The 15,256-nt window shown below is 48.2% G+C and overlaps 1 protein-coding gene across 8 annotated transcripts in view; it reads left to right on the top strand.

The window, feature by feature from the left end:
• The window catches only part of samd13 (sterile alpha motif domain containing 13), a 117,453-nt gene that overhangs the window by 93,735 nt on the left and 8,462 nt on the right, over nt 1–15,256 (top strand). For all 8 annotated transcript variants that reach the window (XM_068036618.1, XM_068036617.1, XM_068036619.1 and 5 more), the window contains one exon: nt 13,299–13,386. In XM_068036618.1, coding sequence (XP_067892719.1) covers nt 13,299–13,386 — 88 coding nt within the window. The remainder of the gene's footprint in view (nt 1–13,298; nt 13,387–15,256) is intronic.

The raw sequence follows: 15,256 nt of genomic DNA, 5'->3' as shown, positions 1-15,256 counted from the left end.
TGTGACTTGGAGAGGTACTTGCAGGTGGTGGTGTTCCCATGCATCTGCTGCCCTTGTCCTTCTAGGTGGTAGAGTTCGTGGGTTTGGAAGGTGCTGTCCAAGGAACCTTGGCGAGTTGCTGCAGTGCACCTTGTAAATGGTACACACTGCTGCCACTGTGTGTCGGTGGTGGAGGGAGTGTTTGTTGGAGGTTGTGGATGGGGTGCCAATTAAGCGGGTTGCTTTGTCCTGGATGCTGTTGAGATTCTTGAGCTGCACCCATCCTGGCAAGTGGAGAGTATTCCATCACACTCCTGACTTGTGCCTTGTAGATGGTGGACAGGCTTTGGGGAGGCAGGATGTGAGTTACTCACTGTAATCACGCATGTGCCCGGTGTATAATTGGCATTCTGTTGCTGCTGAGAATCACCAATTATGGCTTTGGTATCAATCTGGTAGCTCTGTGTAATCACTGGTTGAGTTTGATTTAGCATTGTGTCTAGATTGCTCATAGCAAACCAGAACTACAGTTTACAAAAAAATCACACTGTTCAGTGTTATAAAGAACAAAGAACAAAGAAAATTACAGCACAGGAACAGGCCCTTCGGCCCTCCAAGCCTGCGCCGATCCAGATCCAGATCCAGATCCTCTATCTAAACATGACGCCTATTTTCTAAGGCTCTGTATCTCTTTACTTCCTGCCCATTCATGTATCTGTCTAGATACATCTTAAAAGACGCTATCGTGCCCGCGTCTACCACCTCCGCTGGCAACGCGTTCCAGGCACCCACCACCCTCTGTGTAAAGAACTTTCCACGCATATCCCCCCTAAACTTTTCCCCTTTCACTTTGGACTCGTGACCCCTAGTAATTGAATTCCCCACTCTGGGAAAAATCTTCTTGCTATCCAACCTGTCTATACCTCTCATGATTTTGTACACCTCAATCAGGTCCCCCCTCAACCTCCGTCTTTCTAATGAAAATAATCCTAATCTACTCAACCTCTCTTCATAGCTAGCACCCTCCATACCAGGCAACATCCTGGTGAACCTTCTCTGCACCCTCTCCAAAGCATCCACATCCTTTTGGTAATGTGGCGACCAGAACTGCACGCAGTATTCCAAATGTGGCCGAACCAAAGTCCTATACAACTGTAACATGACCTGCCAACTCTTGTACTCAATACCCCGTCCGATGAAAGAAAGCATGCCGTATGCCTTCTTGACCACTCTATTGACCTGCGTTGCCACCTTCAGGGAACAATGGACCTGAACACCCAAATCTCTCTGTACATCAATTTTCCCCAGGACTTTTCCATTTACTGTATAGTTCACTCTTGAATTGGATCTTCCAAAATGCATCACCTCACATTTGCCCTGATTAAACTCCATCTGCCATTTCTCTGCCCAACTCTCCAGTCTATCTATATTCTGCTGTATTCTCTGACAGTCCCCTTCACTATCTGCTACTCCACCAATCTTAGTGTTGTCTGCAAACTTGCTAATCAGACCACCTATACTTTCCTCCAAATCATTTATGTATATCACAAACAACAGTGGTCCCAGCACGGATCCCTGTGGAACACCACTGGTCACACGTCTCCATTTTGAGAAACTCCCTTCCACTGCTACTCTCTGTCTCCTGTTGCCCAGCCAGTTCTTTATCCATCTAGCTAGTACACCCTGGACCCCATGCGACTTCACTTTCTCCATCAGCCTACCATGGGGAACCTTATCAAATGCCTTACTGAAGTCCATGTATATGACATCTACAGCCCTTCCCTCATCAATCAACTTTGTCACTTCCTCAAAGAATTCTATTAAGTTGGTAAGACATGACCTTCCCTGCACAAAACCATGTTGTCTATCACTGATAAGCCCATTTTCTTCCAAATGGGAATAGATCCTATCCCTCAGTATCTTCTCCAGCAGCTTCCCTACCACTGACGTCAGGCTCACCGGTCTATAATTACCTGGATTATCCCTGCTACCCTTCTTAAACAAGGGGACAACATTAGCAATTCTCCAGTCCTCCGGGACCTCACCCGTGTTTAAGGATGCTGCAAAGCTATCTGTTAAGGCCCCAGCTATTTCCTCTCTCGCTTCCCTCAGGAACCTGGGATAGATCCCATCCGGACCTGGGGACTTGTCCACCTTAATGCCTTTTAGAATACCCAACACTTCCTCCCTCCTTATGCTGACTTGACCTAGAGTAATCAAACATCTGTTCCTAACCTCAACATCCTTCATGCCCCTCTCTTCGGTGAATACCGATGCAAAGTACTCGTTTAGAATCTCACCCATTTTCTCTGACTCCATGCATAACTTTCCTCCTTTGTCTTTGAGTGGGCCAATCCTTTCACTAGTTATAAATCGGATATTTTGTTGGTGATCTGTTTGCATAATGTAGGTTGAGACTTCCATTACAAAACTGAGGGAGTGCTGCACAGTAGGAGATGCCACCTTTTGGATGAGATGTTAGACCAAGGTCCTGCCTGCTGTCTTGGTGATAGATCCTATGGCCACTATTTCAAAGAAGAGCAGGGGAGTTATCCTCAGTGTCCTGGCCAATACTTATCCCTCAATCAACATCACTAAAACAGATTTCTGGTCATTAACTCATTGCTGTTTGTGGGAGCTTGCTGTGCATTACATTGACAGTTGTTTCCAATATTACAACACTTGAAAAGTGCTTAATTAGCTGTAAAATGCTATGAGATGTCCTGAGGTTGTAAAAAGTCTTTTATTTAACTTGCTTTCGGAGCTAGGTAGAAGAAAGATTGTCTCTTCCTGATTTCTGTTACAATATATATATGTGTATATATGCGTGCATGGACAATATAAGGTTAGCCTGACAGTTGAATATCCTGCCTGGGCTCTTGCTTGAAGACTCCCCAATCGGGTATCTTGCTTGAGGGCTGGCTGTGCATGTGGAATGGAATCAAATCATAAACTAGCTTAGAAACATAGAAAAATAGGAGCGGGGGTAGGCCATTCGGCCCTTCGAGCCTGCACTGCCATTCAATACGATCATGGCTGATCATCCAAACTCAGTACCCTGTTCCCACTTTCTCCCCGTATCCCTTGATCCCTTTAGCCCTAAGAACTATATCTAACTCTTTCTTGAATATATTTAATGATTTTGGCCTCAACTGCTTTCTGTGGTAGAGAATTCCACAGGTTCACCACTCTCTGGGTGAAGAAATCCCTCCTCACCTCAGTACTAAATGGCTTACCTCTTATCCTTCGACTGTGACCCCTGGCCCTGGACTCCTTCACCATCGGGAACATCCTTAGGAGTCAGTGTTTTCAGGAACGGAGGAGGAGGAGAAAATTGGCCAATTACGGTTGAAGGTAGAAATAATGAGCAGTAAACCACGTATAGAGACGGTATGCCTGTACTACAGTTCCTACAATAAGCCTGTTCTGCAGAGACATGGGCTTTCCTTTAGCTTTTAGGTGAATGTCTGCCCAGCAAGCCTAGAATTCATTACAGATTTGATTTCATTGCTTAAATTTTGTTCTTTGCAAGTGTGTGAATTTGTGTTGCCACGGTTACAGCACACATATCCACATTGCTACACTTTGCATTTTGTGCCGCAAAGTTCGACAGATGATAGATGGGTTACTTTGCGTGGGAGTGGAATGGGGTGCGTGGGATTGGAATGGGGGTATTTTTGTATTGATTAGCAGGGGTGCAGGCTGTGTGGGGCCATGAATTTTCAAGGACATTATTGTATGAGCTGGGTAATCTTACCCAATGTGTGTCAGCTCAGTTTCATTGTGTTGCAGTCTCACCCCCCCCCCCCCTCCGTTGGATGTTAAAGATCCACCGACACTATTCAAAGAGCAGGGGAGTTCTCCCCATGTCCTGGTCAACATTTATCCTTCAACCAACACCAAAAACAGATGGCCTGATTGTTCTCTTCACTGCTGTTTGTGGGAGCTTGCTGTGCACAAGTTGACTGCTGTGTTTCCCTCATCACAATGGTGATTAAGCTTCAGAAGTACTTTATTGAATGTACTTTGGGACATGGGAAGCTGCTGAATAAATAGATGTATTTTATCCAAATAAAAGCAAAATACTGCGGATGCTGGAAATCTGAAATATAAACAAGAAATGCTGGAACCACTCAGCAGGTCTGGCAGCATCTGTGGAAAGAGAAGCAGAGTTAACGTTTCGGATCAGTGACCCTTCTTCGGAACTGACAAATATTAGAAAAGTCACAGGTTATAAGCAAGTGAGGTGGGGGTGGGGCAAAAGATAACGAAGGAGATCTAGATTGGACCAGGCCACATAGCTGACCAAAAGGTCACGGAGCAAAGGCAAACAATATGTTAATGGTGTGTTGAAAGACAAAGCATTAGTACAGATTAGGTGTAAATACACTGAATATTGAACAGCAGCAAATGCAAACCTGAAAAAAATCAGTGGGTAAGCAAACTGAACAAACTAAGATGAAATGAAATAAATGCAAAAAAAGGATTGTAAAAAATGTAAAAAAGAATGTTAAAAAAAGGGAAGAAAAAATAACTAAAAATGAAAGTAAAATGGGGGGCTGTCATGGTCTGAAATTATTGAACTCAATGTTCAGTCCGGCACGCTGTAGTGTGCCTAATCGGTAAATGAGATGCTGTTCCTCGAGCTTGCGATGATGTTCACTGGAACACTGCAGCAATCCCAGGACAGAGATGTGAGCATGAGAGCAGGGGGGAGTGTTGAAATGGCAAGCAACCGGAAGCTCAGGGTCCTGCTTGCGGACTGAGCGGAGATGTTCCGCAAAGCGGTCACCCAGTCTGCGCTTGGTCTCCCCACTGTAGAGGAGACCACACTGTGAGCAGCGAATATAGTATACTACATTGAAAGAAGTACAAGTAAATCGCTGCTTCACCTGAAAGGAGTGTTTGGGGCCTGGGATAGTGAGGAGAGAGGAGGTAAATGGGCAGGTATTACACCTCCTGCGATTGCAGGGGAAGGTGCCCTGGGACGGGGACGAGGTGGTGGGGGTAATGGAGGAGTGGACCAGGGTGTTGCGGAGGGAACGATCCCTTCGGAATGCTGACAGGGGAAGGGAGGTGAAGATGCGACTGGTAGTGGCATCACGCTGGAGGTGGCGGAAATGGCGGAGGATGATCCTTTGGATATGGAGGCTGGTGGGATGGAAAAGTGAGGACAAGGGGAACCCTGTCACGGTTCTGGGAGGGAGTGGACGGGGTGAGGGTAGAGGTGCGGGGAATGGGTCGGACACGGTTGAGGGCCCTGTCAACCACAGTGGGGGGAAATCCTCGGTTGAGGAAAAAGGAGGTCATATCAGAAGCACCGTCATGGAAGGTAGCATCATCAGAGCAGATGCGTCGGAGACGGAGAAACTGGGAGAATGGAATGGAGTCCTTACAGGAGGTAGGGTGTGAAGAAGTGTAGTCGAGGTAGCTGTGGGAGACGGTGGGTTTATAATGGATATTAGTAGACAACCTATCCCCAGAGATGGAGACAGAGAAGTCGAGGAAGGGAAGGGAAGTGTCGGAGATGGACCATGTAAAGGTGAGAGAAGGGTGGAAATTGGAAGCAAAGTTGATAAAGTTTTCCAGTTCGGGGCGGGAGCAGGAAACGGCACCGATACAGTCATCAATGTACCGGAAAAAGAGTTGGGGGAGGGGGCCTGAGTAGGACTGGAACAAAGAATGCTGGACATATCCTACAAAAAGTCAGGCATAACTAGGACCCATGCGGGTACCCATAGCGACACCTTTTACTTGAAGGAAGTGCATGGAGTTGAAGGAGAAGTTGTTCAATGTGAGAACAAGTTCTGCCAGGCGGAGGAGGGTGGTGGTGGATGGGGACTGGTTGGGCCTCTGTTCCAGGAAGAAGCGGAGAGCCCTCAAACCATCCTGGTGGGGGGATGGAGGTGTAGAGCGATTGGACGTCCATAGTGAAGAGGAGGCGGTTGGGACCAGGAAACTGGAAATTGTCAAAATGACGTAGGGCGTCAGAAGAGTCACGGATGTAGGTGGGAAGAGACTGGACCAGCGGAGAAAAGATAGAGTCTAGATAGGAAGAAATAAGTTCAGTGGGGCAGGAGCAGGCTGACATAATGGGTCTGCCGGGACAGTCCCGTTTGTGGATTTTGGGAAGGAGGTAGAAGCGGGTTGTCCGGGGTTGTGGGACTGTGAGGTTGGAAGCTGTAGAGGGAAGATCTCCAGAGGAGATGAGGTCAGTGACAGTCCTTTGGACGCAGGAGGTGTAATCGCAGGAGATGTAATACCTGCCCATTTACCTCCTCTCTCCTCACTATCCCAGGCCCCAAACACTTCTTTCAGATGAAGCAGCGATTTACTTGTACTTCTTTCAATGTAGTATACTGTATTCGCTGCTCACAGTGTGGTCTCCTCTACATTGGGGAGACTAAGCGCAGACTGGGTGACCGCTTTGCGGAACATCTCCGCTCAGTCCGTAAGCAGGACCCTGAGCTTCCGGTTGCTTGCCATTTCAACACTCCCCCCTGCTTTCATGCTCACATCTCTGTCCTGGGATTGCTGCAGTGTTCCAGTGAACATCAACGCAAACTCGAGGAACAGCATCTCATTTGCTGATTAGGCACACTACAGCCTGCCGGACTGAACATTGAGTTCAATAATTTCAGAGCATGACAGCCCCCCATTTTACTTTCATTTTTAGTTATTTTTTCTTCCCTTTTTTTTAACATTCTTTTTTACATTTTTTACAATCCTTTTTTTGCATTTATTTCATTTCATCTTTGTTCAGTTTGCTTACCCATTGATTTTTTTCAGGTTTGCACTTGCTGCTGTTCAATATTCAGTGTATTTACACCTAATCTGTACTAATGCTTTGTCTTTTCTTCTTTTGGGCCTCCTTACCTCGAGAGACAATGGATACGCGCCTGGAGGTGGTCAGTGGTTTGTGAAGCAGCGCCTGGAGTGGCTATAAAGGCCAATTCTGGAGTGACAGGCTCTTCCACAGGTGCTGCAGAGAAATTTGTTTGTCGGGGCTGTTGCACAGTTGGCTCTCCCCTTGCGCCTCTGTCTTTTTTCCTGCCAACTACTAAGTCTCTTCGACTCGCCACAATTTAGCCCTGTCTTTATGGCTGCCCGCCAGCTCTGGCGAATGCTGGCAACTGACTCCCACGACTTGTGATCAATGTCTCACGATTTCATGTCGCGTTTGCAGACGTCTTTATAGCGGAGACATGGACGGCCGGTGGGTCTGATACCAGTGGCGAGCTCACTGTACAATGTGTCTTTGGGGATCCTGCCATCTTCCATGCGGCTCACATGGCCAAGCCATCTCAAGCGCCGCTGACTCAGTAGTGTGTATAAGCTGGGGGTGTTGGCCGCTTCAAGGACTTCTGTGTTGGAGATATAGTCCTGCCACCTGATGCCAAGTATTCTCCAAAGGCAGCGAAGATGGAATGAATTGAGACGTCGCTCTTGGCTGGCATACATTGTCCAGGCCTTTCAACACACCATTAACATATTGTTTGCCTTTGCGCCATGACCTTTTGGTCAGCTATGTGGCCTGGTCCAATCTAGACCTCCTTTGTTATCTCTTGCCCCACCCCCACCTCACTTGCTTATAACCTGTGACTTTTCTTATATTTGTCAGTTCCGATGAAGGTCACTGACCCGAAACGTTAACTCTGCTTATATTTTATCCAAGGAGCGTGAGCGTTGGATGTTCTTCGTATCCTCCCCTTCTGGTCATGTGTCTGACCTGTATCTGAACTGCCTTCTCTTTGAAGGCTGCCCATTGCTCATTTACTGTTTACCTTAGTCTTTGACCCCAATCTGCTTGGGTCCATCCCTTCTTAAGTCACTGAAATTATCCCACCTTCAGTTCAATATTTTCACATTCAAGCGTTCGCCTTTCTTTTCCAGCTACTCTAAATCGAATGATATGATCAGATTTTCTGATGCGCTCATGTAATTTACGTATTCCTGATGGACAGTTTGCTTGTCTACAGTTGCTAGCAGCCATTTATTCTTAAATTGTACACCACAAACCTTTGTTTGTGTTGTTTCAGTGGCCTGTACACTGGGACTTTTTCCCTGGTTTATGATCGCTCAACAGCTGTCTCGCATGTGTTTCAGTTTAGTAGCGCCGGTCCTTAATTAGGAAGGTAGTTTGTGAACAAAGATGCTTTGTAGGTTCTCTGAGAGCCCCCAACTTGTTAAGCTGAGTTGGAGACCAGAAAGACGACTTCCACTTTCAATTTTTGGACTACGTGGAGCTCACTGATCTCAGCCAGACTGTCTGTTTAATGGTGTTACAATTGTCCGGTCCCGCTGGGGGTGGGAATGGAGACGGGAGAGGAATTAAAATATCGGCGACAACAAGTTTCAGGAGGGCGGGGGGGGGGGGTGGGGGGGGTGCGTGGGGGGAGAGGCCAATTATTATTGAGGAGTTCATTGAGAGCTCATTAAGGGGCAAGTTCAGGATTTGACTGGGGCACACAGGCTGCATGCGGTGGCTGAGGCAGGCCCTCTGCTTGGAGACTGGCTCCCCCGGTGTGTGTCTGTCATTGGCTGGCCCAGGGAATTAGTTGGGCCCCATGAAAGGGTGAATGGCGCAGATGAGGACTCTGTCACTGGGTCAGCACAGGTTACCGGGAGAGTGGTCAGTCAGTGCTTGTGCAGTGCAGGGGTTGTCACGGGGCTGTTAGAGGAGGGGTCAAGGTTGGGGGGGTGGGGTGCCACCTGAGCATATGGAAGGCAGCAGCTGGCAATGGGGGCACGGCTCCAAGATTTTGGGTCCAGTGGCGAAGAGGAGTAATATCCTCCTCAGAAGTGCCAGAGCCCCAGGCATCGGGAGTGCAGAGGAGAAGGACGAGGGGCAGGAAGGCAACTGGTGAAGAAGGAGCTAGTTCCACAGGAGACTCCGACTGTCCAGGCAGATGGTCATAGATATCTGTGACCTCCATCACTGAAGACCTCATAATTCACAGCACTGTTCACCTTGCCCTGCAAGTAGCTATCAAAGTCACTGTGGCCTTGAACCTCTTCGCTTCTAGCTTCAAGGATTAGCTGTGAACCATGGTTGCACCTCAAACAGCAGCCCACCACTGCGTCTTGCAGGTTCCTGATGCTCTGTTTGAGAGAACAGTAAACTCAATTCCAGACAGACGCAGCCTCACGGGCACAGAGGGCAGTGGGTTTCGCCTCCATCACTGGATTCCCCCTTGGAGCACGGCATCATCGATTGTACCCATGTGGCCATCAAGGCACCGAGTGACTGGCCAGTCAGATTCATCAGTAGGAAGGGCTTCCACTGCCTTAATGTTGTGGTCACAGACCAGATGAACAAGAGCTTCCTGCATGTGTGTGTTCACTTTCCTGGCAGCCGCCATGATTCCTTCGTCTTCCGGCAGTCCAGGCTATCTCAGATCTTCGCTTAACACCCCACAACTCAGTGGATGGATTCGAGGGGATAAGAGATGTCCCTTGATGAGATGGGTTCTCAGAGGGGCGAGCAGCTAAGACAGAGGCACAGAGGTGCTGCACTTGGACAACCATTGAGCAGGTCATCTGGCTTCAGAAGATGTGGTTCCGGTGCCTGGACCAGTTGGGTGGTGCTCTGCAATACACTCCTGCAAGGGGGTCTCACTTTGTGATGGGCTGCTGCACACTCCTATATATGGCCTCCAGAGCGGTCTGGACCATGAAGAGGATGAGGCCCTGGAATGACACCACTCATTGGAAGAACAGGAGGAGAAAGCTGCAGAACACCGAGGTGCCCCGCCTGCACAGGGAGGTTCCTGGCCCCAGTACAAGGATGTCATTAACATCAGGGGTCGTCTGATTCAGTGTTGTTTCAAATGAGCCCCGGAGTAGCGGTATGGTTGGGAACTCACTCTGAGCTGCCTGTGCTAACACTTCCATTGAAGGCACAGCCTGGAACACAGGTAAATTCTTACCGCCAATGAAAGATGCACATCTGCCCAGAGGTTTCACTGTCACTGCTCATGGACCCTTGCTCCCCTACACCACTTGATCCGCCAGCAATAAAAGGATGCTGACACATCTGGCTTCATTTTCTCAATATTTACATGGTGCTCATGAAGAAGACACCCCAGTGACCCACTCAGTGCTCTGCCCAATGCAGTGCTCTCCTTGTGGCCTTGGAGCAGGAGGAGGCAGCTGCTCACTTGTCTCTGTCTGCGGCTGCGATGCACGTGGCAGTCTCCCTCCTCATGGAGGTGGCAGTGGGGGCACCTCCAGAGGCTGCTGCACCTGCGCCATTGTTGGGGGCGGCCTCCATCGCTGGGCCCTGCTGCACAAATGGTCCCTCAGTCAGAGGGGGTGGGGGGGGCGGGTGGTGGGGTAAGGTGACTGATGATGGCGACCCGTGAGGGTGGCACCCCTCATCCTCCTCGGAGGCTGCCTCAGCCCTCAGCTGGTGCTGTGGATGGTTGGAGGGGAGCACCAGCTTGGGCTCGACTGCATCCCCCTCCAAACATCTCTGCGCCAGCAGCAGCACTGACTGGTCCATGCCACAGAGTGTGGAATGCATTCTGTGTACATCAGTGTTCAGTTCCTGCATGCACTCTGCGTGCTGCTGCATAGGACTCTCCATGAGGTTGGCCACTCTCTCAATGGAGGAGCTCCTGCATTCCAAGCCCTGAGCCATGGTGATGCACATGAGCTCCATGGACTCTTTACCAGTCTCAGCCCATGACCCCGCACTGCCTCAGAGACCGCCGACATGTGGGAACACATCTGCTGCTGCTGGTTTAGGTAGAGCCTCCTTTCCAGTGATACCCGAGATCCTGCATCTGTGCCCGACTAAGCAGGGCTGTGTCTGTCCGACATCTTCCGAGGAGGACTGCCCAGAGCTGCCTCTGCCAGCTCGTCCTGTATACGAGTGACCTGCTCGTCACCCAGTGCCACCCTATCTGTGTGGGAGGACCTACAGTGGTGACTGTATGTATCTGTGCTTGTGGAGGGTGCACTTGTACGGTGTGACGGTGCTTGTTCTGGAATCAGCTCCGGTCGCTCTTGGCCCAGTGACGCTGCAGGAGTCGGTCATTGCTTCTGGACGTCAGGACCTGTGGGAGACACGAGAAGAGGTCATGAGAAGTAGTCTTGGAGAGCAGAAGCTTTTGTAGCACTGAGGCTTCCCAATGCAGCTGGGTCTTTGGTATTCTGTCAGACACAGTGGAATACACTGCACCCCCTTAGTGTATTCATCCAGGGTGTATTCGTCCTCCCTGCCAGGGATTGTATGAGGGGCCTAGATAGAGTAGACCGGGAGGACCTGTTTCCCCCTAGCGCAGGGGTCAATTACCAGGGGGCACAGATTTAAGGTGATTGGTAGAAGGATTAGAGGAGACATGAGGAAAAAGTTTTCACCCAGAGGGTGGTGGGTGTCTGGAATTCACTGCCAGGAGTGGTACCTGGACATGCACCTTAGTTCAGTAACCTGCAAGGCTATGGATCAGGTGCTGGAAGGTGGAATTAGATTGAGTGGCTAGTTTTTTCAGCCAGCATGGACACGACGGGCCGAATGGCCTCTTTCTGTGCTGTAATTTTCCTATGGTTTTATGGATGCCCATCTCGCCTCTGCCAATACGCTGGTGGTCAGTGACCCTGGCAGTCTCCATGGCTCCAAGCTCCATGCTGGTGATGAGGTGTCGGTAGGGAACCCTTCTCCCGTCCGAGCGCCCTTGTTGGCATTATGTTCCTCCTGCAAGGGCAAAAAAGAGAGATCAGGAACTGCTGCCCTCTGTGTCCAATGCAGCACTATGGCTTTTGAGTCTTGCTGAGGGGATCAGTGAGTACCCTGGGCACACACTCCTGCCATGTTCAGGGGCAGCTTGTGCCCTCAGGCTCCTCAGCTAGAGTGTCTGCTGGAGGATAAACACTCAAAGGCCTGTCCTGAGGATCTTGCCAGAGTGAATTAGGTTCATTGAACCTCTGTCCAGGCTGCCTTGGTCTGGGACAGTAGCTTCTTCCTACCACCCTCCGGGAAGAGGACCTCTCTCCTCTCCCTCACTGTCTCAAGGAGGGCCTCCAGCCCTGGGATTGCAGGTCTCTGCCTCTCCTTCTCCATCAGTAGTACAGCAAGCAATTCACTGAATAAAATGGCAATCACAGTAATGGCTGCCATTGTGGATTTAAATTGGGCCTGCTCTCTTTCAGTCCCGCCCCTGCGGCTGCTAATTGGCCGCCAGACTTTTTCCCTAGCCACTCAAAAGCAGGGCCGGTGACCGTATCTCTCCCCCCAGGGGGTGCTTTTGGGACCCGGAAACTCTCCCAATGTCTGTTTCCTGACCCCAGAAGGAAAGTCCTGTCCCTGGTCTCTGCCTGTGGGTCAAGGAAGGGCAAATTGGCCAAGGATCCCCCTCCATTGTTCTAGACCAACTCCTGGTGGTAATGTTCACGTGATGACAGGTTTGGACTTTGTAGTGATGCCCTCGTTATTGGAGTAAATGCTAACTCTTTGTCAATCATTGCTTGGGTGAGGTACTGGAGTCTACATTTGGCTCCCACCAAGACATTGATACTTTCAGGAGTGGAGGGGGTGAGACAATTGGGTAAATGGAGGAAGGGAGAAAATTGTTTTGTGATTGTGCAGATTGCTGTTAATTTAAGGGGAAATTGGAGCTCATTAGCTCTATTTGGATCTCATTATGCATGCTAATTTACACAAGTGTATTAATTGCTTTTGGAAGTTGATTGTATTTGATCTTTACAATACATTACAGCAGTTAGCTCTACAGCTAGGCTACATTGATTACCCAGTTGGTTTGATGAAAACAGCATAAGTCAGTTGGAATGTGCAATTTAGGTGGGAAAGCAATATTGTTTAATGGAAATTTCACTGCAAAAACGCCATTCAATTTAAAAAAAAAATAAGAACAAGCAGTTCCAAATTCTGAACAGCATTTTAGTTTGCTTTTTGAGAGGCAAGGGTCCAGCCCTAGGGATGGGGGAGGAGCGATAATGAACAATGTTTATCCCGTAAATGGATTTAACGACCCTCTCAGTTTCATCAGGGATCGAAGGAAGCAGCCATGAAAGCATCAGTCTTGATTGATACTCTGCTATAAATTTATTGCAGCTTCCGGAGAAAGGGAATATTAATTTTTGGGCAGAAATGTAATTGCTTCTCCTCTCTACAACTGTTCTTGCACATCTAATTTATTGTTTTTTTTTAAATATTAACTGGAGCAATGATTTACCTTTCCGTACTGAACACCTTTGGTTGCTGATTTTAACCTCTCAAGAAATATCAGCCAAGAGGAAATAATTCTTAAACATCCTAACACAAATCCAAATGATGGAACTTGTTTCCCCTTCCCTAGTTCCTGAACTACGAGGTGCCTCTTGCCTCCCCACACCCTCTGCATCCCCTGTCGAGATGGAGAGTATCGAAAGTGGCTCGACTAAAAGGTACGTGTGCATTTTTGCTCCTTTCATGTAAAAGGGCAACTCCTGTAAATAGCTGTTTTATTTCATAACTGTGTGCTGTCCCTTGAGCAATACCTGACCTCTGGGATTTGGTAGTATAGGTTTGTTTCATTTCTTGAAACATGACTCTGCTGCATAAAATACACTGAATGCAGCTGTATTACTGATCCAGAAGTGGTTTGTTTTCACACTGCCCACATTGTGCAGTAGTATCGGGTGCGTGGGTTTAGCAGTTGCAAGTAACTTAATATTTTTTTCCTGTCAAGTTTTCTCCCCTCAGCTGAAGGTACTGACTCCTGCTGGATGTACTTCATGGGTGCCAAAATACCTCAGCATCTCCCAGGAAGTGTCTGAATTCCTCTCCTCCTACCCTTTCCTATTTCAAAGGCACTGAGGCCAGTTGTTATCCTAGCTGAGATCAGTTGGCTGACAGCGCAGTGCATTTTCCCATTGAGCAAGTCAACATGGCCAGTCGTCCTGTTTCCCCTTTAACTTTACCTGCTCGTTAAGTGACACTGAGCACTGGAATATAATGCCGAGTTGTTTGAAGGTTGCGATGAATCCTCCCTTTCGCTGACGTGACTGTAGGTGTACATAAGCATCTTTTTCAGAAGTGAAAATGAAATGGTCAGGGTGGCACAGTGGGTTAACAGACCACTTATAACATGAGGGCACCTACAGATTCTGTAAATATAATTTTTGTCTTACCTGGAGAATTCGTGGAGGAGGTGGAGAGCTGCCATTTGAAAGAGGGAGGGGTCCTCGGAGGGCTGCATTTGGCCTGAACTTGACGTCGTTGGCGACATTCTCACATCAGCACCATTCCTCCCCCCACCACCTGGTGTTTAGGTTATGGACTTGAGTCTGACATTAGGACTTGAGCACATGTTAAACTGGTGCTGCATTGAAGTACTGAGGGAGAACTGGATTGTTGGTGGTGCTGTCCTTTGTTGACCTGGTTTAAAAATTTCGTGCCACTATTTGATAAAAAAAACAGAAGGATATACTTGCGTGCTTGCCAAATTCCTCCCTCAGACAATGCCTCTGAGGAAAATGAATCCGATTAGCCAATCATTTTTCTTACTGCTCTTAATGGAATGGTTCCGGAGTGTGATGGCTGTTTCATTTGCCTATGTAACAGTCACTGCACTTAAAAAAAAAAAGACCTTATCTTCTGGAATACTTTGAGAAGTTCCAAGAACTTGGTATGTAATGAGAGAAATAGACAAATTGTTTAGTGAACCTTTTCAGGGTGTAAGGGTACTTGAATGTGGAGATTCCCTCAACAAATGAAGGAACCCACGCATACAATAATTAATCTAACATTACCCACGCTTGTCACTTCGAAGCAGATCAACAGTCAAAAAGCAGAGTAGAATCATAGAATGCTACAGCATTAGAAGGAGGCTATTCTGTGCTGGCTCTATGAAAGAGCTATCTAATTAGTCCCACTCCTCCGGCTCTTTCCACCATAGCCCTGCAAATGTTTCCCCTTCAAGTATTTATCCAGTTCTCTTTTGAAAGTTGCTGTTGAATCTGCTTCCACTGCCCTTTCAGGCAGCACATTCCAGATCATCATAACTTTCTGCTTAAGTTTTTATTTCTTCATGTGACCTCTGGTAAAATCAAATGTCACATTTCACAGTAAGCTACATTGGGCTGGAGTCATGCTGGGCCGTACTGGGTCAGAATGGCAGGTTCTAAAGGGGTATAAGTGACCCAGTTGGTTTTTATGGCCGTTTATTGCTTTTCCTGATGCCAGACCGCAAATTAAAGAACATACCGTAGTGGAACTTGAAGTCGTGACCTGTGGATTTCTAATCCACAGCCATAGCTTGAGTAGAATGGGCCT

Source organism: Heterodontus francisci, chromosome 8 (assembly GCF_036365525.1).
Source record: "Heterodontus francisci isolate sHetFra1 chromosome 8, sHetFra1.hap1, whole genome shotgun sequence".
In the NCBI taxonomy this organism is placed as follows: Eukaryota; Metazoa; Chordata; class Chondrichthyes; order Heterodontiformes; family Heterodontidae; genus Heterodontus; species Heterodontus francisci.
This window is presented reverse-complemented; position numbering and strand designations above follow the sequence as displayed.